Source organism: Hippichthys cyanospilos, chromosome 9 (assembly GCF_059441005.1).
Source record: "Hippichthys cyanospilos isolate Australia breed blue-spotted pipefish chromosome 9, RoL_Hcya_1.0, whole genome shotgun sequence".
Lineage (NCBI taxonomy): Eukaryota > Metazoa > Chordata > Actinopteri > Syngnathiformes > Syngnathidae > Hippichthys > Hippichthys cyanospilos.
Window position 1 is genome coordinate 3064700 of NC_142377.1, and position 26405 is coordinate 3091104.

The 26405-nt window shown below is 38.2% G+C and overlaps 2 protein-coding genes across 2 annotated transcripts in view; both read left to right on the forward strand.

Moving 5' to 3' along the window:
- Positions 1-10613: 10613 nt before the first annotated feature.
- optc (opticin) lies at positions 10614-22645 on the forward strand. The gene is made up of 7 exons (XM_088424581.1): positions 10614-10735; positions 11969-12196; positions 14928-15084; positions 15199-15357; positions 15443-15645; positions 17853-17948; positions 19720-22645. The coding sequence occupies exons 2-7, from the start codon at positions 11987-11989 to the stop codon at positions 19885-19887; spliced, it is 993 nt and encodes a 330-aa protein (XP_088280707.1). The 5' UTR covers positions 10614-10735; positions 11969-11986; the 3' UTR covers positions 19888-22645.
- Positions 22646-25101: 2456 nt separating this feature from the next.
- Positions 25102-26405, forward strand: part of LOC148417710 (dihydropyridine-sensitive L-type skeletal muscle calcium channel subunit alpha-1-like) — a 53735-nt gene continuing 52431 nt past the window's right edge. Inside the window, exons 1-2 of the mRNA XM_088422737.1 lie at positions 25102-25289; positions 25543-25648. Coding sequence (XP_088278863.1) covers positions 25102-25289; positions 25543-25648 — 294 coding nt within the window. The remainder of the gene's footprint in view (positions 25290-25542; positions 25649-26405) is intronic.

A 26405-nucleotide genomic window follows, 5' to 3' on the forward strand; every position in this document is an offset into this window, starting at 1 on the left:
GCAGAGGTCGTGGGTTCAATTCTGGTTCTGGCTGTTGTTTTGTGGAGTTCGCACATTCTCCCCTGCTCCCGTGGGCTTTTTCCAGTTTCCTTTCACGTTCCCAAAAACATGCATGTTGGACACTCTGAATTGCCCTTAGGTGTGTTTGAGTGTGAATGGTCATTTGTTTTTGTGTGCCCTGCGAGTGGCTGGCAACAAGTTCAGAGTGTACCCCACCTGCGGCCATGACAGCTGGGATAGGCACCAGCAAGCACATGACCCATGTGAGGACAAGCAGTTAAGAAAACGGATCGATAATATAAATAAGAATCAACTACAAGCAACATCTTTCTTGCATCAGGGCCGTTTAAGCACACTCTGACAAATGGTTCTATCACGAAGCAGTTTTGCAGGGATGCGTGATAATTGTCCGACCAATAATTAACCTTGGCCGAAGCCCCCCATTTGACCACAGAAATAGAAGCCAATTGTTTTGCCTGTTTGTGGCATTGCTTGCTTCCATCTACTATAATATGGAAACGCTAAATGATGGATTGTGCAGTTAATTGAATGAAATGACTCGTCGTTGTTCAGTACTTACACAGTGAGAAACCTGCCGGTCTCTTGTGCCGTAAACTTCAATGAATATACCGGAGGGGGGGGGCCCAAAGCAGGCACAACCACCCTTTGGTTCTTTTTATTGCGAGGGAGAGCAGTGCTAGAATAATCACAGATACGATTCCAATCATAGACACAATTTGGTGGTCACAAACTTTACCAACGTGAAAAGCTAAAAATTCACACTTAAAACAGAAGTGATTGTCTTTTAAAAATTAAAAGTCCAAACTAAAGCTTTAAAGTCCAAACATGTAATTGGTTGGACTCCAAAGAGTCCTCCGCCACCATTCCAGGCTGGGGGCCACACACCAGGATCACCTGTCAGGGGACGAAAAGGAGACAGAGCAAGCCTCACATTGTGTAGGGTAAACATGGTAAATTGGCCAAGAAAACTCACAATTTTGTGGCAGGAGCTCTAGCTTCTGCGACTGGCGTCAGGAATGCCTCCGCCACTTTCACCTTCAGATTCGACAGCCACCAGATCCCGATGCAGTCCTCCAGCAGGGGATCAGTGACTGCTCCACAGGTCACACGTCCCAGGTAGCAGCCACAACCAACGCTTTCCCCATAGCCATTGTCCTTTTGTCCAATTCTAATTGGTCGATGTGGCCATCATGCAAAGCTTGATTGGCTCCAGTTCAAGGGCCTGTTCATTTAATTTAATTCAATTAGGAGCAGCTGTTAGTCATTTAAGATATGTGCTCAAACTCAAGCAAAGACCAATTCACCCCACAAATTTCAATCATCCACATCTACACTATCAAAACCGAATGCCGTACAGCTGGTAATCAGAACAAGGCGACGGAATCACGTCACCTCCCTGTCCAATTAATTGCCCATACATTATGTCATATAAACCGTTGGAAAATTGAAATTCTGGATATTTGAACAGTGTCAGGTATTTTTATTGCAATTTACATTTCCAGCCTCCAAAATTTAAATAATGGTCCAATTACTTTAAAAATACCTTTTGAAATAGCCTTAACTCCTAATCCATTTTTGTTTTGTTTTCCATGAATACCATCCAATGTGCAGCTTGGCAGCAAATTTATTATTTATTTATTTTTTTGCTGCACCTCTGCTCACTAGTCTTGTAACTGTAGTATGGAATCATGTAACTCTAGTATGGAGGTATGATAGTCTCTTTTGGGGCACAAACTTTCTTTTCATTTTTCAACACAGAGCAGAGTGCTTTCAGTTAGGCTCAAAACACCCAATTTATACTGCAGAGTTGAGCAAGCTCCCCGTCCCCACCCATTTCTGCATGCCAGGTGACTCTGCATTCTGCCAAAATACCCCTCCATCTTGTCCATTTTTGCATGAAAGTTAACTTTGTGGTTTTTGCCCACACCATACTCCTTCCCTCATGTACAGTAAGTTTATCACACACTGTTGACTGCTTCAGACTCCACGTTAGGGTTGAGATTGAGTGCTGGAGTTCATTTTGCGTTGCTGTGAGGTGACAGCCCTTTGAAAGAAAAATCTGCGATGCGCTGAGGGCACAATGGAAGAGCGGAGAAGTAGCGAGGAATCACTGTATATATCTGTATCGGTATGAAGAATTATGATGTATGAAGTAGCATGATGTACTCAACTACTGTGGAAAAAAAAAAAACAGTTGTCTTGTATATTTAGTTTTTGGGAGCACTCTTTTGTTCCATAATGTTTCACAGTATGGGAATGGTCATCTTGTCAACAGCCTGATACAGCAGATCTATCATCCTTCTCTTTTTACCTGTGGCACAAAGCAGTTAAATCTAGTCGAATTGTTCATTTCTTCTGGACAGTGACACCAACATTAGAATTGAATTTCATGAATTGAACTTATCCCATTCGTGGGCATTGATAAATATAGCCGTTTGTCATCTGAACAGTCACAATCAAAAGTGGCATTCTCAAGCATCTGACCGAAGATAACTGTAGGATACTGCATTAACTTTGTTTGACCTCTGGTTTAAAGTGACATGTTGTGTAAATGCTTGTGTTCTTCTCATTTGGTTTTTAGCTTGTTTTGTTGAGGCTCTTTATCTGGATAATTGATTGAAAAAAATCTAAAGTAAAGCCTTATGTATTGAAATTGTAAATACATATACATGTAGTTTCTACCTGTTTTTAGTACTCAGTAATGGACTGCTCATAATCTCACTTTGAGGTCAGGGGATTATGGTGGCAACACTATAGGATTTTCTACCTTTAAACCAATAATGGTTAATCTTCAAAAGTATTTTTTGCAGTGTACAAGGGTGAGTCTGGGGTTTGTCTCTGGCTTGTGGAGTTATAATTTTAAACATGTGGCATTTCTGTTTGCTTTGTGCAATCACTATTCCTCCTGAATTTCCAAAGACCTGCATGATAACTGGAAGACTCCAAAACTGGCTATAAGAGTGAGTGAGAATGTTTGTTTTTTTTGTATGTCGAAAGGCAGGTGACCAATTCAGAGCATTTCTCACCTTTTGTCCAAAGTCAGCTGGGTTTCCACATAACCTGTGACTCTAAAGTTTTGTGTTGTAAGTGCAGTTTAACAGTCGAGTTACAGGCACCGTGTTAACTTCAAATGTAAGGACAAATAATAGACAATGTTCTTATTGTTTTGTACAGCGCTTTGGTCAGCTGTGGCTGTTTTAAAGTGCTTAACAAATAAAGTTGCATTGGATTGGATTGGATTATTCTAACAGTTTTTGAGTACAGTCATCAAAGATTCACATCTTTAGAGTTCTATTTCATAGTTGTTCAATACACTTACATCTTTAACAGATACACACCTTTGCTTCACCAGTGGATTGTCTTCTAGTGGCTAGTTAAAAAACAAAACAAAAAAAAAACAGGTAAGAAGCACTAGATTCCAAGGTGCTCGTTTCTAAGGGGCTCAAATCATGAGAAAATAGGTGTGCCCTACAGTCCAAAAAATGCGGTTGTTCAATACTTAAAAAATACTTAATGTACGTTTATTGTTTTCTATTATTTCAGTGTCAGAAATCACAAATGTTCAGGGATAACTGGTATAGTTCATGCTTAAAAATGTTAATTTTATTTGATTATTATTTACATTTACTCTGTCAAAGCATTTCAAACTGTTATACACAATTTTTTTTTAGACAAAATCACTATTCTATCGAGATATGTACTGCATTTGGTTAGTCTCATATCAAAGATTCACAGCACTCCTAAGAAGCTATGAAGGACCAAAGATATTTCTGAACTATTTTTGCATTGTTGACCTACAAGCATAGAGACTGTTTTGTTTCAGTGATGGCCTAAGCACATGATATCTACAAATATTTTATGGTTGTTTTTAAGTGTCCAATGTTAGGCATGTTGTCTCATATTAGCATGGCCTTGAGGAAACAGTACATGATCTTGATAACATGGATTATTTTTTTTCACAATATCACATGATCTTGCTTTTTCATTCTGCTGCATCCAGACCTGCCCCATTACATCTTTGCACACACTAAAACTGTGAATAAGCATCTTCCTTACCTCTGTATCACATTCGTTTTGATCTTCCTATTTTTTTCACAAAACTATGGCTACAGTATTTGTAAGTTTTGGGCGTCAAATTTTGTGCAATATCATGTCAACGGGGAAAAAAATTGTGCTGGTTCAACCATGGCCGCTTCTTGGATCAAGGCTTGGCAGTGCTGAGCTTTCACCCAGTAACGATGGTTTTTACTGTTTGTTCTGTATATGATATTAATGCAATTTCTACACAAATAAAGCACAACACAGTTTCAAGGAGTACGTGACTAGACATTTGAATCTGTTTAAGTCTATTCAAATATTGACCCAAAGTAAAAGAGTGGAACATATTCAAACTCAAATTTCTTTAGGAAGACCACTGATTTTAATCCAGGAGCATTTCTCCATACATTTTAACAGAATTTAGATGTTTTTTTTTGTTTTTGTTTTTTTTCTGCAATAACCTATTCCAATATGGAAATACCAATATGGAAATTAATAAATATAGGTTTGCGTTAAAACATTTAATTCCAGGGAAGTACAGTCTGCTCATGCATCTTTTTTTTTTTTTTTCTAGCTATTACGAGTTAAACCATTATTGCTATTTTAGTAGTTCTAGTATGTGTTGAGGCACAACAAGGGAACGGGAAAAAAGTAAGTTTATCAATTCAAACTTTAAAACTCTTTTACAAATTTTTGATCAACATAAAATGTCCAGTTTAATCAACAAAGCAAATCACAGTATATAAAGTATATACTTAACTTTAGATGTGGCAGGCAATCTGGGCCCGCGTTAAAACACCAGCTTTTAAGAAGACTATTATTATTTATTTATAATATATTATTTATTTATTTATTTACATGCAGAGTTTACATGTGAACATCCAATTTATTACAAATGGTAACCGCTTCTCAAAGCTTTAGTTCTCACTACTCTCTGTAACAAAAACTGGGTGTTTATGAAGGCGCTGATGTATAAAAGAGTAGATGTCATGTCACGTGATTCAAGGTTCAAGTCGTGCATGGTTCGTGGATTGACTGCTGGAAAAAAAAATGTGTGTGTTCATGTGAAGGCTGCATGTTCTATTCCCATTGCACATTCACTAAAGGGTAGCGGTAGTCATGCACAAGTGGAGGAGGAGGAAAAACTCTACTGGAATATGTTAATTGCATATACCGTATGGGAGAATTTTAACAACAAAACATGAAATGAGTAATAAAAATGCAATGATATTTTTGTGTTACATTCATATATTTATTAATGTTTATCTCATGTGCATCGTTTAAAACGAAATACCAAGGGAATCATAATCTAATGCAAACACACTACGCAGGCCAACTTATTAACCTACATCTGAGGGAATGCAAGGACAAGAGTGCATTTAGCAATGATGTCCACTGAATGGCATAATCATGCTTTACATGACACTCAAAAGGTGGATTCTCATTGATAACTGCCTGACCTACAACTATAGATGATGGTTTCATTAACATTAGTCTAAATTTCATCTGTCAAATACACTACAAGTAAAACAAAGTATTGCTGAGGCCAAGCAGAGACCCAGTGGTTACTTGAAAGAGTGACCATCTTGCAGTAGAAACACATCCCAGACTCCTCTTACCAGCAAGCAATTTCTTTATGTAATTTCAGGTGGTTGGATTTGTGCCATGTCTGGGGTCTTTGTTCACTTCTGTTTGGGTTCATGTTGTTTTCCTCGTGACAGTCTTGCTAGTGTAGATTGTTCCACCTGTTGTCCACCTAACTTGTGAGTAATTCAATTGTTTTCCCCTGCCTCTTTAGTCTTCTTGTATTTAGGCCCCAGTTTTGTTCGGTATTTGTTGGGTCATTGATGTCTATATCGTTGTCTTGCTGTCCTCCGCTGTTTTCGATTCTCTGTCCCAAGAATTACATTACCTCCTGGTCGCTATCTCCCAGCTGTTACACCGTGTGTTTAGTGTCAGTTTCAAGTTTTGTTTTGTCACATTGGTTCATGTGTCGTTAGCACTTTGCCTAGCCCCCTACATTATAACAAATCCTCCTTGTTTGAGCACATTGCCTCGCGGCTTTTTTGGGTCCACCTTCCTGCATCACTCACAACCATGTCACGCGAGTGTGACAATTTGCATTATGGCTCTGGGAACTCTATGCATAATACCTAAATTATTATGGTAGATAAAATTTTCTGCATAAATATGTGTATGCAGATTTCGAAATTATTGTGTGAATTATCCCAAGTGTGTGATAAAGCTGGTTTTCCGATGTTTTATCGTCACAATAGTATTACAGGAAAAAATAAAGCGAAAGTGATTGTGAAACTCGAAAGAGGGTGTTAAATATACATGTGTGACTGTCATGATATCAAGAACAGGAGAGCTATTACCATATTTCTCAGAGTACAGGTTGACCGCGCTTATAAGTCAACCCCTCATTTTGTACTTAAATTTTGGTGAATTTTACAAAAGCGTCTACCTCTGACTTTTGCAGTTACATAGTGTGTCAGTGGTTCTTAAAGTGGGATCCGTGGCCTGACTGCTGCGGCTCCGTGAAATAATTTGGGTTATTGTGAAGGAAATCATATATTAGGTTATCATTGTGTTTATTTATTGTCTAGAATAGCATGCATTGCTATTCATCTATGCAGTCCTAGTTCATCTCACCCCAGTCCTTAGAAAAAGCTGTTGACGCAGGAAAGTGTGAACTGAAACATTGGCCCAGCTGTTTGCGGAACCCAGCTGGTGCTTTTTGTTATGTCCCTTACTGTGTAACGCTTTGCTGAATGAATAAAAAGCAGGCGGGGACAGCTGGGCTCCGATGGCTCTGAGGCAAACACGAGAGTGGGAGCCAAGTCCTCCCTTGCTGGCAAATAAAATTCATTCTTGGTTGGTCTGAGTTACTATTTTCCTGTTTAGCATTTGGGCTTGTCTCAATCTTCTTTGTAGATTTCTCTGAAAGTTATTAATAATAATACAAAAAAAAAGTCTATTTACCGGTATGTTACTTTCATGTTATTTTTTACAATTTGAAACTATTCAATACTCTTCAATAAAACAAGCACTTCAACCAGTATAACTTATTTAATGCCAGTGATGTATTTTCACGTTTTCTTTTATCACAGATACTTAATTTCCAGATACTTGATTTCTTAAGTATCTGGAAATTAATGTCCCTAACACAAAAACGGCCAGAGAACTGCCATTTGGCACCGGAGTGCCAAACGGCAGGAGGGATTATAGCTTGCATCCTAAATTACATGTGAATGGCTACCTTTGTTATGTAAGTTGAACAGAAGTTGCACACCAACTTCATCTTGCTGGGGAAGCATCACACATGCAAAGTTGGTCATTATCTTGAGAATCTGAATGGGGTTTCTGAGATCTAGTTTATTGAGTGGGGATGGTAGAGCTAGCTGAGGTTCATATTGTAATGTCCATGTATTGTTGCGAATGGATGGGGAGGAGTTACTGTTGCTGGGGAGGTCACGTGAGGTAGGAGGGACTAGGGATGAGGACGAAAGGAAGAACTCGCTGGTTGTCAAGTTAGTTAGAGTCGGCGTGAGTTGTGGCCAACAGCAGCTCGTTCTAGGAATTCTTTATGACATTGTTCTGTTGAAAATAAAGTGTTAGAGCCACGCTGACGACTGAGTGCATCCTTACTCGCTTACGGGGCATTACAATATTTTGAAAACTTCATTCATGATAAGAATAGTTTAGTTCAGTTTTTTGTGCACAAAAAAAAACAACATAGAGTTCATTACATCTAGAGCCAAAGACACAAAGAAGTAAAAAAAAAAAGCAGACGGAGAAAACAAACAAACAAAAAAAAAAGAGTTAAACGTGTATGGGTGTGTCAGAAGCCAATGAGACTTTTTTTATATCCAAACTTCCAGGGAAATGTGGTCTCAATTATACTATCAACACAAACATCCATAAATAGCGTCAATGCAGAATCAATAAAAATACTCTCTTGATGACATTTGTTTTCGGTTATTTTTGTACAGTGGTGTAGTGGAGTGTGTACAGCAGTATACTTTAGAGTCGGCATTGCGTATGCCTACTTCTAACATCCCTCGGCGTGCACCTTTCAGTAATATACTGCCCAATAGCCTATTTTCCCTAAAGAATGACTCGACACCATTCAAGGATGATTGGTCAGCCTTATAAGCCAAGATTTGATGCACATATGTGCATTTTTGTATCGGTCGTAGTCTAAATTCCAATAATTACTGTAATGGTACGAGCTAGAGGAGTGGGACGTCAGTTTGCTGTTAGCATTAAGTACCTGTTGCAGCTAAACAGCTCATGTTAGCTGAGGTTGCTACAGCATTATTTTCAATAAAAGAAGCAGGCAGAGTTCTGAGTGCATCCTTGTTCACACATAGGAATATTACTAAAACCGGATCATGTAAAAGTTATGATGTCCCCAGCTGATGAAATTAAGTGTGCACCAGAAAGGTATTCCATTTGACTTGTTTATTAATTCCGGTCTTTTTGCATAGACACACAATCACAACCTTGGTGAAACATGGATGCTGCTGAACCTTGGGTATTTATGGTAATATGAACTGGATCCGCGTTGCGAAGAAATGGAAGAACAAACAAAAACCTCAAGCGCATTCAACATTACACTCACCTTCAGGTGAACCTGACAACTAGCAAGGCGTTTACTGACCGCTCACAATGTGGAAAATCTAATACACACAAATACAGTATCTAACTTACGGATACGAACGCAAAAAATATAGAGATTTTACAAAAGATTATGTTAATTCTGTTTTGCTACATATTTCAAATTGCTGCCAACATGTTGGTATGTCTTATACATGGTGATATTGAAAATACAAGAATTTGACACCAAAATTAAGGGTGTGATTTTACACACAGGTGTGTATATTTGGAGGATAATGGTATTTCATTCATTAATCTGTATGGTTCATCTTGCTGAAAATATTTTCACTTGGTGATGCAGATTGTTAATGGAAAGAAGGGGTCCGTGTCTTGCTGATGACTGTTGTGGTCACAGTAGTGAATGTTAGAGGGACAAAGAGATGCCTCATTTTTGGTTTTTGTTTTGTGATGTAGAAATCATTAATGAATGGCCAGACCTGCGGGGTACAAAACAAATTGAAAAATTCCAAATTATGTCTAAAAAGTAACCACAACATGTTGACCTCATGATGAATACATTTTACATCCATCCACTCTGCTTGTGTGATCAGTGATACTTCAGTACAAACTGCTCCTAATTAAGCCATGGTAATTTTATAATATTTAGTAGAAATTACAGATTTTTGGTTAGAGTTGTGTTGTATGTCATTGGTTCTACAACGGCCCTTTTTTTTCTTACCACTGTACTTATAAAAAGGTGAAATTTGGAATATAGCCACTTCTCACGCGGCCACTACACCAATGTGTTTGTATCTCGTTAAGATTGCCTTTGTATAGGCTAGAGTCACATTATCATTCCATAATTGTATACAAATGCAGATTTCCCTTGCTTGAGACTTACTGTGGCACAACAAGAGACATAAAAACAAGATTGTTGGGTCTTATTCATGTATCAAGCAGACGACTTGTTCACATTTGCGCTCAGGTCTAAACATGTGCAAATTTCCCCATCCATCGAAATGACCTTTTGGATGCAAGGGGTACCTGACTCCAAAATGTTTGAGAACCCCTGACATAGATCATTGCTGTTCAATTTTAACACATCGTGTGTGTTATTAAAATGACGAAATTACGATACGAGGCTGATTTCTTCATCGTATATCAAATAACATAGATCTCGGTCATGGGGGAGTGGAAACGAAACAAGTGCCAAGTAATGTGCGCGTGCGCATAGAGGCAAATGCTGAAATTAATGTTGCAGCAATAAAGTGATGCGAACTTTCAATGTTTTATTCATTTTACACAGCTGAAAATTAATTTTCGAAAAGCCCTAAAAGCCTTTATCAGGATCTGACACGCCAAATAGCATTTCACATTTAACTCCTGGACGTACTCTCCTATCATCTCCTCTCCTCATCCACAAGGTAGTCATCTTCGGACCGCTCCGATATGATTGAAATGGAGGTCTTCGGAGATGATTTGTTGATCATCTTACTTGGGATGTGGGAGGTTGCCCTTCGCTGTTTCTAACCCCAACCTGCCGACATCCTTGCTGAAAAATAAGAAAATCAAGCCATATTTTCCTTTTCATAATACATCAAAGTCCGCCGAAAAAATTATCCACACTTTTGGATAAACCAGTAAGTCTCATTTGGAAACCTCAAAGAAAAAAAAAAACCCAAAATGGTCAAGTCAGTTTTATTGTCTCAGTTCAAGCCGATACTGCAATTGCATCAAATGATAAATGCTTAAGGATTTTTTTTTTTGTATCTTTTTTTGAGTCAAAAGAGTTTTACTTGATGTTCCTACATCTGTGCGTCTGTTTTCAAGAACAAGTTGACAGCTGAGTACATGAATGAAATGACCTGGTCAGCCCCCTTTTCATTCTGCTAAGTCATCAAGCCCCTCCACCTCTGCCTTCATAATGAAGCATTGTTCAGAAACAAAACTGAGGCCAAGGGTAGAGCGAGCAAGCACGTCCGAATTCTGGGACCAGTCTGGGAATCCTCAGGAGATGAGAAGGGAAGTCTAGCAAGACAAGACACGTTGAAGAACTACCAGGCGGAAAAAAGCAGTAAGTACTCAACTTCCTTACAAGATAATTATACCTCTTGGAAGCTTGAAGAGTTCAAGAATGAATAACATTTATACAGCTCATAATTTGTTTTTCAATGTTGATTAATGTAATCTGTGTTGGAATGCTGATCATTGTGCAGTGTGCAACTTTACAGGTTTAAATTCTGACCTACTTTTCATACAAAATAACTGACAAAACTTTATACAGTGCATTGCTGTGGAATGTTTTTTGACAGCTCGCTCAGTGGCTCATTAATTTTGGAATAATCAAGAATTTGTATGGAAAATATTGGTTGATGGTAACCCATTCGAACACGATAACCACTGGGTCAATCTTATGAAAAAACAATGCAAGAATAAAAAGTTTAGCTTCTATAAAATATAATGGCACAGCCTTGATTATTCCTGCCAGAGAGTAATTCATTTAATAATTACACAATTTAACAAAATGTCAAACAATCCCTCGTCAATCCTTTATTGGAATGCATTGCAAAAAAAAAAAAAAAAAAGTGAATATTGGCTTATAAGAAGAAGAAGAACAAAAAGAAGAAGAAGAATAGAAGAAATATCATCAGTTTGGACATTTAATTTCTTGTCTGTATGAATATAAGTTAAAAGGTTTTTGCAAACTATTGTGCTGTTTATTTTTCTTTTGCACAATACGCCAAGTTGTAATTGGGCATTGCAATACCTCGGTGACAGTGAGTGTATGCAGGTAAATAGTTTTATACAGCTCTTGTATTGGGTTTTCCTGGACTGTGTGCATGGGGCCATTATTGTCCTGCCTGTCAGAATATGTCCAGTTGAGCTATTAGTCATATGATGTGAAAGTAGAATCTGGGATTGTTTTAGCCCTGTGGTCGAACAACATTCACAGTTTCATGTCACTTTCAAAGTAAACATTCCTCTGGCATTCTGACCAAACAGTTAAAAATGCCCCATTGGCTTACCAATTACAAACAAAAAGTGATTGCTTTGAGCAGTTCGACAGTACAGATAAATGCTATAGAATATACTGAATTTTCAGAACTTAAACAAGTGTCATTAAATTAATAAATAAATGAAATTTCACAAAAAAATAAATGACAGTGTCATTGTGCCTAAATTGTTTGTGGTATATGAATTATATTGGGAGCATGTATTTAATTAAACAGATCTGCCAGACACTGTGTCTAACTATAAAACCAAATACATTCCAGTTGACATCTTTTCCCCTTTGCTATGCACGCAGGTGAATTCTAAGTTTGAGATGAACGTGTCGCTAGCATCTTTGGTGGCCTCATTTGCCTTGGCCCTGTTTATCCTGGGTCCCTGCCCTGGTTCGATGGTGCCACTAGTTGAAATGGATGATGATCATTTTGACCTGGAGAATTATGACTTGAACAGTGTAACAGACTGGGACAACCTGGAACCCAACATTTATGGGGAAAATTATGATTATGAGGACCTTGACCAAGAAGTAAGTGAAAGATATCAATACAAATATTGTTAAGGTCACATATGGCCCAGGGATATCTAACAAACTGCCCGTGAGCTGTATGTGGCCCGCAAGAAATGTTGTGAATTATTAAAATAAAATGAATAGGTTTGAATCTATTAATTTGCTAATAATCGATAGATACATTTTTTTTTTACTTTACAACCAATAAGTACCTCCACTTAAAGTACAAGTGGAAGTAACCCTCTTGTGCAAAATAGGTTGCTAATTGCTTCGCTTCATGTTGAATATGCTTCAGTGTACAACTATTTATTTATAGCTATGTCTTTTTGATAACAGGTTTGACAATTTATGTTTTTGTGGACAAATATTAATAATTATGGTAAGTTCATGACCTATTTTTGTGAACAGATCTCTACTGTAATCCCAAAAAAGGATACTTTATGTTTAATATTTTTCTGTGGACAAATATTTATTTCTAATTATTTCTTTTTGAGAATAGGTCTGATATTTTATGTTGATTATTTCTTTGTGGACAAATATTAATAATTAAGTTAATGGATTCTTTTTGTCAACAGATCTCAACTATAATCCCAAAACAGGATGATTCATGTTTAATATTTTTCTGTGGACAAATATATATTCATAATTATTTTAAATATTATTAATTTTTGAGAACCGGTCCGACAATTTATGTTAATTGTTTTTTGTGGACACATATTTAGCAATAATGTAGGTATTTCATTTCATCTATGATCCAAAAGAGGACACTTTATGGTGATTGTTTTTTGTGGACAAATACTCATTTAAGGGACAATGTGTAAGATTTAGACTGTTTTTCATTCCGGACAGCATGAGGTGCTGCATTTGCCATTGTCCGTAGCTATTACTGGCATGGAAGCCTACAGAGGAGTGCCACCCCCCATGAAATACAATTTAATGCTAACTAGACCTACAATTATATTTAAAACATACTGTTGGAACACATTTATTTCTAAGTTTTTGAAATTTATAATAAGTTATTCTTTTTCAATGAAAAACGGTCTAAACCTTACGCATTGTTCCTTTAAGTTTGAAAGGTTCTAAAGTTGAATCAATCAGACACTGATGGCATGTTTTAGTGTTTCTTTTTGTTTGTTTGATTTTTGCACTTTTAAAGAGTACTTGGCTGAAAAAATATTTCACAGGGAGTACTTCACTGAAAAAAGGTTGAGAACCAGTGCACTAGAGTGTAGGCCCCTGGGCTAAAATGAGTTTGGCATCCCTGTTCATCACAACCATTTTGTGATGTTTGTTGAATTGAATTGTCCCCCCCGTCCCCCCATCCCCCCACCCCAGTAATAAATTATCATCAGTTAAAATGTGTTTATCCATTTTATGTACATGCAATTTATGTGCTTTATTTTTCGCATTAAAACATCTGCTGATTTACTTTACATTTATTCTACTTTTCTCAAATTGCGATACATTTAATCGTTTCTGTATTGCATTATAATACAGTCCCTCTTAGTCCAAGGTTTTATCTTTATCTCCTTTATGGTTTTAAGGATTGATATTTGACTTTCAGTGCTGTATTATGACTGCTTGATTTCAGAATGACTTAATTTGACTTTCAGTGTTGTATTATGACTGCTTGATTTCAAAATGACTTAATTAAACAGGTGGTGTTTTCATCAAGCTTACGAACATATTTTGGCTGGAGAGTGCTGAGAACTGGAGTTGTTTGGTCGGAGATTTTCTTGCCCCAAATGACTGTTCCCTAGCAGTAGATTTTTCATTTTGTTTGTTTTTTTGTTGTTGTTGTTTTTTTTGCTAGCCACCAGCAAGCAAAAGTGTGTATCTATTCGAGGTATCAATTTCTGGAACATAAATGAAATAGAACTGAGAAGATGGGAATCAATGGCTGTGTTTAAAAAGAGTTTAAAAATATATTATTAAAAAAATAATAATAAATAAATATATATATATATATATATATATATATATATATATATATATATATATATATATATATATATATATATATATATATATATATATATATGTATATATATATATATATATATATATTTTTTTTTTAATAATGTCCAAATTGAAAGAGAATGTATAAAATTTGAGGTACTTTGTGATGTGTACATTTTATATACAGTACACAGTATATATGATTTTATTTATGTATTTATAATTGTACATATACATTTTTACATAAGTTTTTATGTTCACTCAAATAATGTATCAAACAAAGGCAGAACAAGGCAAAAAAGATGCTATTGAAGTATTGATTTTGAATTTAAACTGCTATTTAACTGCTATTTAACTAACAATATTTTGTTAGTGTTGAAAATATCCATCCATCCATCCATCCATTTTCTATAAATATGTTGGGACTAAACATCCAGGTAAGTTCAATCTGTTAAAGAGAGGATGTTGGCAGACAATAAAAAAAAAGACTAAAAAACAAATTATAAACTTCATACACCATCTTTTTGCATAAAAATCTGATGTTATTACCTACCTTATTGTACAGTGCGGCTTATCCGTGACAAAAATCTTTTTTTTGCTCATATTTTGTTGCTGCGGGTTATATAGCGGTGTGGTTTATAGTCCAGAATACGATATATTATATATATATATATATATATATATATATATATATATATATATATATATATATATATATATATATATACACACACACACTGTATTTGGCCTAAATATCAGACCCTTAAACATAAATTCATTTGATTGACAGATCGAAGTACAGACAATAGCGGCAGACATTAACCATTTAGGGAGCCAGCCAAAAGTTAACCACGATGAAGAAATCATGACCCCCCCTGCTTTGCCTCCATCTTCTGTGACACTGGATTTCAAAGGATCCGGCCTATTTGGACCAGAGACTGGACTGGGTTTGTAAATTCTCTCATCCTATTAACAAAAAAATATTTATTTGCACTTATCCATATTTGACCTACCATCAGTCTTCAACTTGCTCTGTTTTAAAACAGTCTAAATATCTGCAGGAATGCCAACCTGCCTTCTCTGTGTGTGTATTGGAGGAAGTGTATACTGTGATGACACAGGTCTGAAACAGATACCACCCCTGCCCAAGGACACCAGCCATTTTTACGGACGTTTCAACAGCATCCGACACATCAAGAACACTGACTTCATAAACCTCAGTAGGATACCAATTTGAAAAAACCCAGTCTTTTTTAATGCTATTACAATGACACATGCACATGTTATTGTTGTATTGATTATCAGGTAAGCTTCAATCTATTGACCTGACTGGAAACCAAATTTCTGAAATGGATGAAGATGTATTTCGCTCGCTACCGCAGCTTCATGACTTGTTGTTGGCTGAAAACAACCTACATGATGTGCCCGAACTACCTCTTTCCTTGAGGCGCATTGATCTACGAAACAACAGATTGATAAGTCAAGGGATTCATTTAGAGTCATTCAAGGTAGGTACTCGGTTAAACAGCGTACACCCTCCTAATACATTATGATGACAAGCACCCAGCTGGAAGAAATATTCCTCAACTTGAAAAACATGAAAAAGTCCTGAGGGAACAGGGGGAAACTTTTGAACCGTTTGAATGAGGAACCCTGATTTAGGATGACTCAGTTTTCAAATTCTTGCTGTCAGGCAAGTGATATCATATTTAACAGAAGAATTTGTTCATTTGAGATACACTCACAATTTATATGTTCACACACACCTAATGAGAACTGCAATTGAGTAAAACCATAACCTGATGTGCCAAGGCAGATCCTGTGTGTCTTTTTAGAAGTGTGATCCTCCAGATCTGTGATACAAATTGTGGACCCCTGTCAAAAGCCAAGTCCAGGAGGAAGGAGATGAATTTGAAAACCATTTTTGACCAGCAACTTTGCAGTTTCAAGGAAGGCAGCCTGGGCAGCGGAATGAAGTGGGCCAGTTGGAGAAGAATGGCAGGATTCCCACCGGAGGTTGAAAGGCCAGTAATGAAATCCAAGGACACTTTGGACCAAGGACGGGATGGAATAAGCAGAGGTCGCAGCAAACCAGCAGGGGGTAGATGGGATGTCTAATTGCTCGCGTGGTCAGGACATGCTCTATTGAACTTGATCACATCTTTCTACATCCCTGGCCACCAAAACCCCACAGCGATAGGTTAAGACATACAGTAGTCGAAACGGATGAGTAGAGGAGCCTAGAGAGATTGTTGTGAATTGAGTTTCTTGGGAGCTCAGATGTACACTAAATGCATACTGTGAGTGTAGTAAATAGTTACTTGGCTTCTCCGGCCAATGCCTCCATTCCTGTAGGGCAAGGGCAGCAATTCACAGTTTCCTAGTTGGCCTCGGCCGGGCGAGGTGTCAAATGAAGAACGCAATGGGGTATGGTCTCCAGCTGACTGGGAAGTGTTGGGAGACAACTGTTCCTGCTCCTGAGTCTGAGGCGTCAACCTCTTTTCCATTGAATGTGTGGTTAAAAATCCGAATTTAGCAACAAAGGTCAAAATTGATGAGCGCAATGCAGATTTTGAGTTGCTCATTGCCATTGCCCAAACAGCCAGCTGCCTTATTGGTCAGCAGAGTCATTATTAGGCCACCTTTAAGAAGTCTTGCATGTATTGGCTGCAGATCGAATATTAAGGTGCGCCATTTGCTAAAGTGTTCGCACACTACAGATTGACTTCTGTATTGTGGCAAGTGTGCTAAACTGGATTTCCGGAATCTAGGTGGTGTATATGGAGAGGTACTCATTTTCACAGCCTGCCTGGCCAGCCCAGCTCATTCTTCCTCAAAAACCTGTTTGACTACATTGTTGTCAAACAGTGCAATTACCACCAGGTGCAACCTATTACCTGCCCACTATTAAATTTTGCCTTTTCCTGCCATTGCCTACAAGATCAACTTGCTTCCCACCTGCCTGCCTGACTGTCTCCAGTCTTGCCTGTCACTGTCTTGGCTCAGTCTATCCCCAACTACTCTCTTGCCTGTCGCCTTACTTTGCCTGCCCGTGTCTCGACCCTGCCCATTCCTGACTACACGCCCACCCGTTGTCCATGCCTGCCTGTCTCCCACTATCGTCTTGCAAGTTACCCCGGTAAGAAGAACTGCTCCACCAGCCTGACCAAAATCCTGCTTATCCTCCAATGGACAATCAATCTCGGCTTGACTCACTCTACCTTTCTTACCTATCTGCCTTATGTGCCTCTTTGTTCTAGCTAGTTCTAGCAGCTGTTTGCTCCCTGGTTTTGTTAAATAAACCAGTTACTCACCACTCCTGTTTGCCTGTGTGCCCATTGAATTGACCCTAGCTGGAAAGCGTGTGATGGACTTTATCCATGTCTATGGGGTCCATTCTTGCACCCCTGCAAAAGGACCAAGGATAAAGAAAGTAAGCCCTCTATCCCAAATGGGGAATAGCTTGTGAAACTGAGAAGAGCTGCAGGTTAAAAAAAATGATTCATGAAAATGAGTATATAACTTACAGAGCATGTAATGGTTCAATGCCATTCGGCACTCAGTTGCCTTTTAAAGCTAATTGAATGCTCATTAGGCAGAATCACCCCTATCACTCTCTCTGCCACTGAGGGAGGAGAGGGTTAGAGCATATATGAGATATTTTAGAGGGAACATTGATTGCATTGTTATTCATGTGAATTTCATCTTTGCACAGGATATGAGCCAGCTAGAATTCCTCTATCTTTCTAACAATAACCTGGACTATGTTCCAACACCACTTCCATTGAGCCTCAGGGTGTTACACTTGCAGGTAAGCATAAATATAAAATATATAAATATATATAACTTAAACCTATGTTGTGCTATCTGCATGCCTCACCATAAATCATTGTTAGATGTGCAAGAGAGAGAGCGAGAGAGAGAGAGAGAGAGAGAGAGAGAGAGAGAGAGAGAGAGAGAGGGAGAGAGAGAGAGGGAGAGAGAGAGAGACAGAGACAGAGAAAGATGCATGAGAAGCTGCTTGACGGGATTGTGACAAGAGGATTTACAGTATATTTGTAATGTAGGGTGTACCTGTGTTTACAATATTGCATTTTATGGCATTTATGGACAGTGGACATTACTTCAAAGCTGGAACGCATTATTTCTTACTTATTACTGTAATTTCAAAGTAAGTAGTTACATTACAATATTACTGTATCTGAAATGTAATGTATTACACTACTATTGCATTACTTTTATATTACTCTCACCAAAATAAATGAAATGATGAATTTTCCATTCTAAATGTAGCTCCTTACGCTCATTCATTACACATCCACACAAGGTTGGCTTGAGCCTAAAAACAGTGCAAATCAATTTATCTGTATTGCAAACCTTTAAATACGTAACAAGATATAAAATATTTTTTATGTATTTTAATCCATTTATTACTTTGCTTCACAGCATAGTGATGCATTGTTTTTTGCTCCAGGCAGAAACAGTTCCACAATTTCAATGTTAATATTCAAATTCAAGTTCAGTTGTCTAGGTTAGGGACAAAACTATGAAAAATAGATGGTTTCGGTGGGGCTAACATTAGCAGCTAGCCTACATCATCATTGTGTTTAAAGGTACTTTTTTACATGGGCTTTTGTCTGCTCCATCTCAATACACATTGGCCACAACTAATTATAGTCTATAGCAACTGTACAGTAAAAAAATAGCATTAGCTTACCTTGTCATTTTTGCTAGTTTCGAAATGCTGGCGAATCCACTGTGGAAAGCGGCAGCATATCTTCTATGTATGCCACGAGCCTCCTAACATCTTGAGATGGAAGTGGCATCCGTGAGAACAATTATTTTGCCTGCTTTGTTTTATCCTACTCTCAATCATCCGCGTGTTTTGTTTTCACTAACTTCACGTTACTATGGCACCACTCTAAATGGTTTGTCAAATTTCTGGTGCTATTTCGTAAAATGGACATCTTTTTAGGTGTGGCGCACAAAGTGCACCTGACCATTATATTCTTGTCTTTATCTCTGACAATCTGAAAGTAATGGGCGTATGTCCATCTTGTGTACATATTGTACATATTTAACTGGTCATCTGCTGCTGCTGCACTCATCTCTGCTGTTGTAGATACAAGAACAGAGAGTAAACAATTTGCCCCGAATTTTTATCTTCTGATCTCGTCTTGTTTTAGCAAATTTTGGGGGAAAAACACCACTTGCAGGTTAAACATTCATTGTAATGCATTGTGTTATTCACATTTCTACCAAGTAAAATAGTATTATTTTTGTATTTTGTATTTTTCACACTACTGCGTTACAGCAAAACGTAATGCGTTACTGCCAACACTGTTTATGGAATCCTGTCAGTGTTCTTATGTCTGACTGTTTAGAATTCAAAGACTGTACTTGTATTCATTTTCTTCCAAAATGCTCCTCCAAAAACCCATCAAGTCACTCGTATGCCAAGGTACCACTGTATCGCCCAATGAGCCAGATGGCTTTGGCCTTGATCGTTCACAAATCAATCAGTTACTGCTACATTTTCAAATGTGTGAAAACAATATCTTTTCTTTGTAATTTGCAATTAGGGCAACAACATTCAGTCTCTCCATGAGGACACCTTCTGTGACAGCCACGACCGTTACTTCATTCGGCGCAATCTGGAAGACATCCGACTGGATGATAATCCTTTGAATATGAATCTCTTTCCTCAAGCCTACGTCTGTCTGCCACGCCTGCCTGTAGGAAGTAATTAAAAGTTACTGCTAAAGAAAAAAAAAAGATACATTCTTTTGGTATGAATGCTGCTTTGTTGTGTCCTAAATATTACAATGTGTTTATTTGTTAGTCATTGACATTTGACAGACAAAGATTTTCGTAAAAGATACGTAAAACCTCTTTCTATTCTTGGCAGCAAACAATGTGCCATGTGAGTCAAGTCCCCAGGCATTAATGAGGTGACATTTAGAACAACTCTTGTTAGCCCTTGCTTCAAAGCTTTTAGCAGCACCCTTAAGAATTTAAGCCTCTGACTGATGGTATATATTTTATGATTCGGAAAACCTTGGCACACACCCAGTCATTTAGGGTTACAATGAGGTTTTCATGACTTTTTTACAGTTTTTCATTAACATATTATGTAATTTGATTCAGAATTATGATAATGCAGATGGATACACAAACGTGTGTCGATCATAAAAGTACAGAGCCAGATGTTTAGGTGTTCAGGTGTTCTCAAATATTTTTAAGTAATGGACCTCTTTTAGAAAAGAGGTTGCTGCCAATTATTCAGTCAAAACATCATTATAAAATAAAATGCTGATTTAGTTTTGGTGGCTTCATTGCCTCGTTGAGTAACGAATTGTAGACACAAAACGCATTTTGACACATTTCAAAATGATTAAAAAAATGTTTTAAAAAAATGTATTGAACTGGTTGAATTGCTTGCTTTAATGAAAAGTCATGAATACTTTCACAATTTAACATACAGTGGTATGAAAACATTTGGGCACCCCTGATCATTTTCAAGATTTTCCATTATAAATCATTGGTGGTTCGGATCATCAAGTTCAGTAAAATAAATCAGATAGCAGATAAACACAGTGATATTTGAGAAGTGAAATAAAGTTTATATGATTTACAGAAAGTATGCAATAATTGCTTAACCAAAAGTAAGCAGGTGCATAACTTTGGGCACCCTTGTTGTTTTATTGATTTAAATACCTTTAGCGCTAATATTGGGGGGAAAATTTATTTGGCAAGCTCATTGACCCATGGCCTACATCAGTGCTTCTCAAATAGTGTGGTGGGTCCCCATGGGGGAGGCGCAAGGTGATGCCAGAGGCGGCACCCATGACCGCAGAGAAAATACTTTGTTTTTGTCATGTGAAGTATAATTGCAATAAAATAAGAATTATTATTTTTTTAGGCACTTTGATGCACTTAGCTAATTTTTTTTTGAATGTTTTAGACTAAGCTAAGAACCTAGTGAGCACCACAGCACAGGCACAGTTCCAATTAAGGCCTGAAGTGGCAGGCCAAGAAAAATCTCAGATAAGCAGAGGCAAAAAATGGTGAGAACTGTCAAACTCAACCCACAGACCAGCTCCAAAGACTTACATCAGGATTGTGCTTCAGAAAGTGTCACTGTGCATTGCTCAACTATTCAGCACATTTTGCGCAAGGAGATGCTGAATGGGAGAGTCATGCAGCAGAAGCCTTTTCTGCGCACATGCCCTAGACAGAGTTGCTTAAGGTATGCAAAAGTACCTTTGGACAAACCAGCTTCATTCTGGAATAAGAGCTGAAAATTAAATTATTTGGACATACAGTAACAAGCGGCTGTGTGCATGGCGGAAAATAAGACAACATTCCAAGACACTCTTGCTGCACACAGTAAAATATGTTGGTAGTTCCATCATGCTATGGGGCTATGTGGCCGGTGCAGGTACTGGCAATCTTGTTCAAGTTGAAGGTCGCATGGATTCAGTATCTGGAGATTCTTGAAAAACAATGTTCAAGAATCAGTCCCGAAGCTAAAGTTGTGCCAGGGCTGGATACTTCGACAACAGAACGACAAGAAACAGTTGTCAAATTCTACTAAGGCATTCATGCAGAAGAACAAGTACAGCTTTCTGGAACGGCCATCTCAGTCCCCAGACCTGAAAATTACTGAAAATTTGTGGTGTATTTTAGAGCGGGAAGTCCATGCTCGGAAATCATCAAACCTGACTGAACTGGAAATGTTTTGTAAAGAAGAAAATACCTTCAGCCAGAATCCAGACCAGACCCTCATTGGAAGCTATTGGAAGCATTTAGAGGCTGTTGTTGCTGCAAAAGGAGGCTCTACTAAATATTAATATGTATATGTAATTTTTATGTTGGGGTGCCCAAATTTACGCACCTTCCTACTTTTGTTAAGGTAAATTATTGCTCAATTTCTGTTAATCCAATGACCTTCATTTCATTTCTCAAATATCACAGTTTTTCTGCTATATGATATATTTTAATGAAATTGCTGATTTGAACCACGTATGATTTACAAAGGATCTTGAAAATGATCAGGGGTGCCCTAACCTTTTCATACCACTGTAAAATAATCACAGACACTCCTGAGACAGATGTCTCAAAGACAAGAAACAATGTGTGCGCAGTGACAGCAACTGCAGCAGTTGAAGCCACGCTGTCCTTCCTCACTACAAAGTGCACTATCAAGAGAGGCCAGAGGTGGCACCAAATAACAAAGACTAAGTTAAACTAGGCACAAATCTCTAACTGTTAAAAGATAAAGTAAATCAGTTCCTAAACAACCACATTATTTTCACGGGGCCGTGGACCCCCGGGGTTCCGCGGATCCCACTTTGAAAACCACTGCTTTAGATGACAAAGTAGCCTAGTAAAGGTAGCTGTTAGTCCATTCCAAATGTGTAACTCGTTTAAAGTGGCAACAGCATATTTGCAACACCATTTGATTAGCAGATTGTTTGAAATGAATAAAGATGTCTTAAAATCCTACTTGTCAAGTTCAGTATTTCTCTGGAGATGATGACACATGAGGATGCAAGCGACATGTATGTGTCAAGTTTCTCATGAATGCAGTTGTACTGTATTTGGAATCTATTTAAACTACAAGTTTCTAGCTCCCGAGCTGCAGCACTTAGAGTGTCACATTACTGAGCTGCAGCTGTCTGAAGACTAACACCTCTGGTACAACCATCCAAGGCCACCCCTCAGAGGCCAGAGACATGCGCGTTGATGATTCAGTTAAAGGCTAGCTTCATATTAAGTCCATTTTGTCTCATTAGCACACTGCCCATCTTCTGTTTTCGACCGTATTAGCACGTGCCGATCAATGACATGTTGGCAGTACATTTAACTACACCAGAATAACTTTAAAAAGTAACTTACATTTTTGTGTGGTTGCATATATCATGGCTGTCCAATTAAAACACATGGTGCATGTTATTCAAATGAGCAAATCACATCACTTTAAGATGCATTTCTTCATCGTATATCGAATAACATACTGTTGCGGTTATTGGGGTTGAATGAGACAAGTGCAAGGCAATGTATGTGCGCGGGTAGATGCAAATGCTGAAACTAAATTTGTCGAAAAGCCCTCAATGTCATTATCAGTATCTGACATGCCTAGAAGCGCCTCACATTTAAATCCCAGATGTCCTCTCCTTCCTGCTCGTCATTTGCGCAGACATTTTCATTACACTTCCATGGGTAGACATCTTCGGACCTGCCCAAATTGTTTGAAACTGAGGTCTTCCGAGATGATTTGCTGATCGTCTTGGGAATTTCTTTATCCAAGTGATGACTGTTGTGAGATCAGAGCACAAAAGGTTGCTCATTATGTGACGCTTTGCGACACCGGAAATAATGGGCGTGTATGGACCCAACAGAGACTGAACACAAAGTAACAAATGAGGAGGAAACTTAATAACAAAAGGAGCACGTAACACGAGACCGGGAATAGAGAATAAATAAAAATCAAAACCCAACAGGGGCGGAACCAACAGGATGGCGATGTCGAAAGTTGTGCCAAAAAATGAGTAACAAAGTGAGGCGCTCGAAAAACGGGCTCAAGGGGAGAAAAATGAACACCAAAAGGAAACTCGGAAAATACTCACAAGACAAAGTAACAACTGAGGGAAACAACAAGGAGACGGACAAATAAATACGATAAGTACAAACTCGGGAAACTCGGAAAAAACTCGGGAAGTAACAGACGCAGACGCAACGGAGGTTCCGAGAATAATCCGACGCCACCGCCCTGCTTCGGTTGTGCTAAGTAGATGATGGAATTGAGAACAGGTGCGCAGCCGGTGGTTCCACCCCTTACTCGGTCAGGCCTCTCCTGCAATAAGACAAAGCCCCACAAGGGGGAGACGTGGCAGGTCATGACACATTACAGCGTTTCTCCGCCCCACCATCTGACAGACCCTCTTGTGCCATGTCACTGCTCTTGCTTTTTTGTCTTGAATGGACAAGTCAAGCCGTCCTTTCCTTTTCATACTGGGTCAGAGTCCGCCGTAAAAATGATCCACGCAACCTTGTTGTTGACAACAAAGAGGGAATAAGGCGACATTTGCGACAAAGTGCATTTGAAAGTGCAAACGCACAAAACCGAATGCATACTATATTGAAGTAGAAGCATATGCATATACACATTTTAAACCTTGTAAATGACATATTACTTATTTTGCATTTGAATTAATGTAATTCATGAATGAATGTGGAGAAAATGTTTCTGGTTTTGAGTCATGTGGGTAAAAGTCAGACACTTGCAATCTTGGGGTTGAAAATGAGGGAAATGAAACTAGACTTGTACGCGGAGAAATACAGTAACCAGAAATTCTTCAGACGTCGTCAGGAGTGGGGGGTTGTTTCATCAAGAAATCCGAAATAGTTTTTGCTGTTTTGTCACAAATGTTAATATTTATACACCATTTTCAGTGTTTTAAAGGCCATACAGTCGACTCATAATTTGAATATATTAGCAAAATATTATCAATGCTTCCTCACCACATTTACAGAGTGTATGATTGCTGAAGTCATTATCAATCATCAAACACAAATATTATCTTGACTAGCATTATGCAATCGCTGAATGTTGTGGGTTCACTGAGTTTTACAACGGCGGCTAATCTAATGTGGATATTATTAAAATGTTGAATATGTAAAACATGTTTACACCTTCTACTTCAAGCAGTGTCAGAGATAGACGCTTCAAAACAATAAGTTCCCTCTAGATTATAACGATACACATGTCATGTCACCTCATGCTACCACTGCCAAGTTCATTGTCTATATTTATTCTCTTGACCAAGCAGCTGTTCAGTCAAGCAGTCCTCTACAAGTAGAGGTGACATCTATTCCCCAGACACAGAAAGATGAGCGAGAGCACTGAATGAACTTGCGGAATATCACTTTTAGTTTTAGGTAAATGCTAAATTGTTGAAATGGCAGACAGTAACGGTCCCCCTTTATCGTCCTTCATCATGGATGAAGAAACTCTGAAGAGAAAACAAAAGGAAAAGTTGAAGAAACTGATGGCTACTGGAGGCAATCCAAGGCCTGCTCGCTCTCTTCTCTTCTTGACACTGAGGAATCCCTTCCGTCGAGCTTGCATCAGTATTGTGGAGTGGAAGTATCCTAACTGAAAGGGAAACGGCTCAGACAAATATCATGGCATCGAATTGGATAAGTAGAATTGTGAAATGCGTTTTGGCAAGTTACCTTTAAATGCTAAATATTGATTTTGTACTAAAGATAAAACCGGAATGGTAAAGAAAATTCATGTTGAAAGATGTTCTTTTTCCTGCAGCCATCAAAACAAAGTTTAGAATACAGTATTGATCAGGAAGGCATTGGTATTTTTCTTTATTTGAAATGAATTTCAGACCTTTTGAAATCATTATCCTCCTGGCCATTTTTGCCAACTGTGTGGCCCTTGCTGTGTACTTACCCATGCCTGAGGAAGACAGCAACATCACCAACAGCAATCTGGTGCGTCAGCGTTAATGCATGTATTTTTGTCCGAGCAACGTTTTGTGAAGCAAAAAGCTACACTCTTGTCTTTAGACTGCCGTTTATTAGATGATGGTGAGTCCGGTGTTGCTCAGTCATTTGGAATAGGTTTCAACTTGATTACTCATCTGTAATTTCTCTGCTAATCATCTGAGCTCATGGTTCTATAAATTGTCACAGGTCACTTTGTGTAAATGCCTGTTGACTGGCCATTATGATCATTTTCACAATGTAAAATACTTGGGTTGTGTGCCAGTGACAAGAGTTCTTGTTGACTTGTTTTTTTTTGTTTTTTGTTTTTTTTAATGAATGAGTAGATGCCACTTGTGGCCAACACTCTTAATAATAAGCCAATTGAGCACAGTAGTGATTGACTGTGACCGTTTGATAGCAGTGTTGCTCCTGATGGTTAGAATGACGTGGCCTAAAAAAGAGAGCAGAGCATGGTGTGCGTGTGCGTGTGCATGTGTGCGTGCGTGCGTAGGTGTGTGTGGGGGGGGGGGGGGGGCGTAAGGAATACTGGAAGAGAAAAAGATTAAAAAAAAAGATATAAGGGCATCATCCAAGCGATCAGCTTTAAATTTGCTCACAATCTGGCAAAGTTTGCCTTGTGGTAGACCAAATAATGGAGACAAAGCTGACAGACTGGATCCTGAGCAACTGGCATGTGTCAACGACTTTCAACGGCAGCGGCATTGTTTGCAAAGTGGTTTTTAAACCATGATTTCTCAAAACT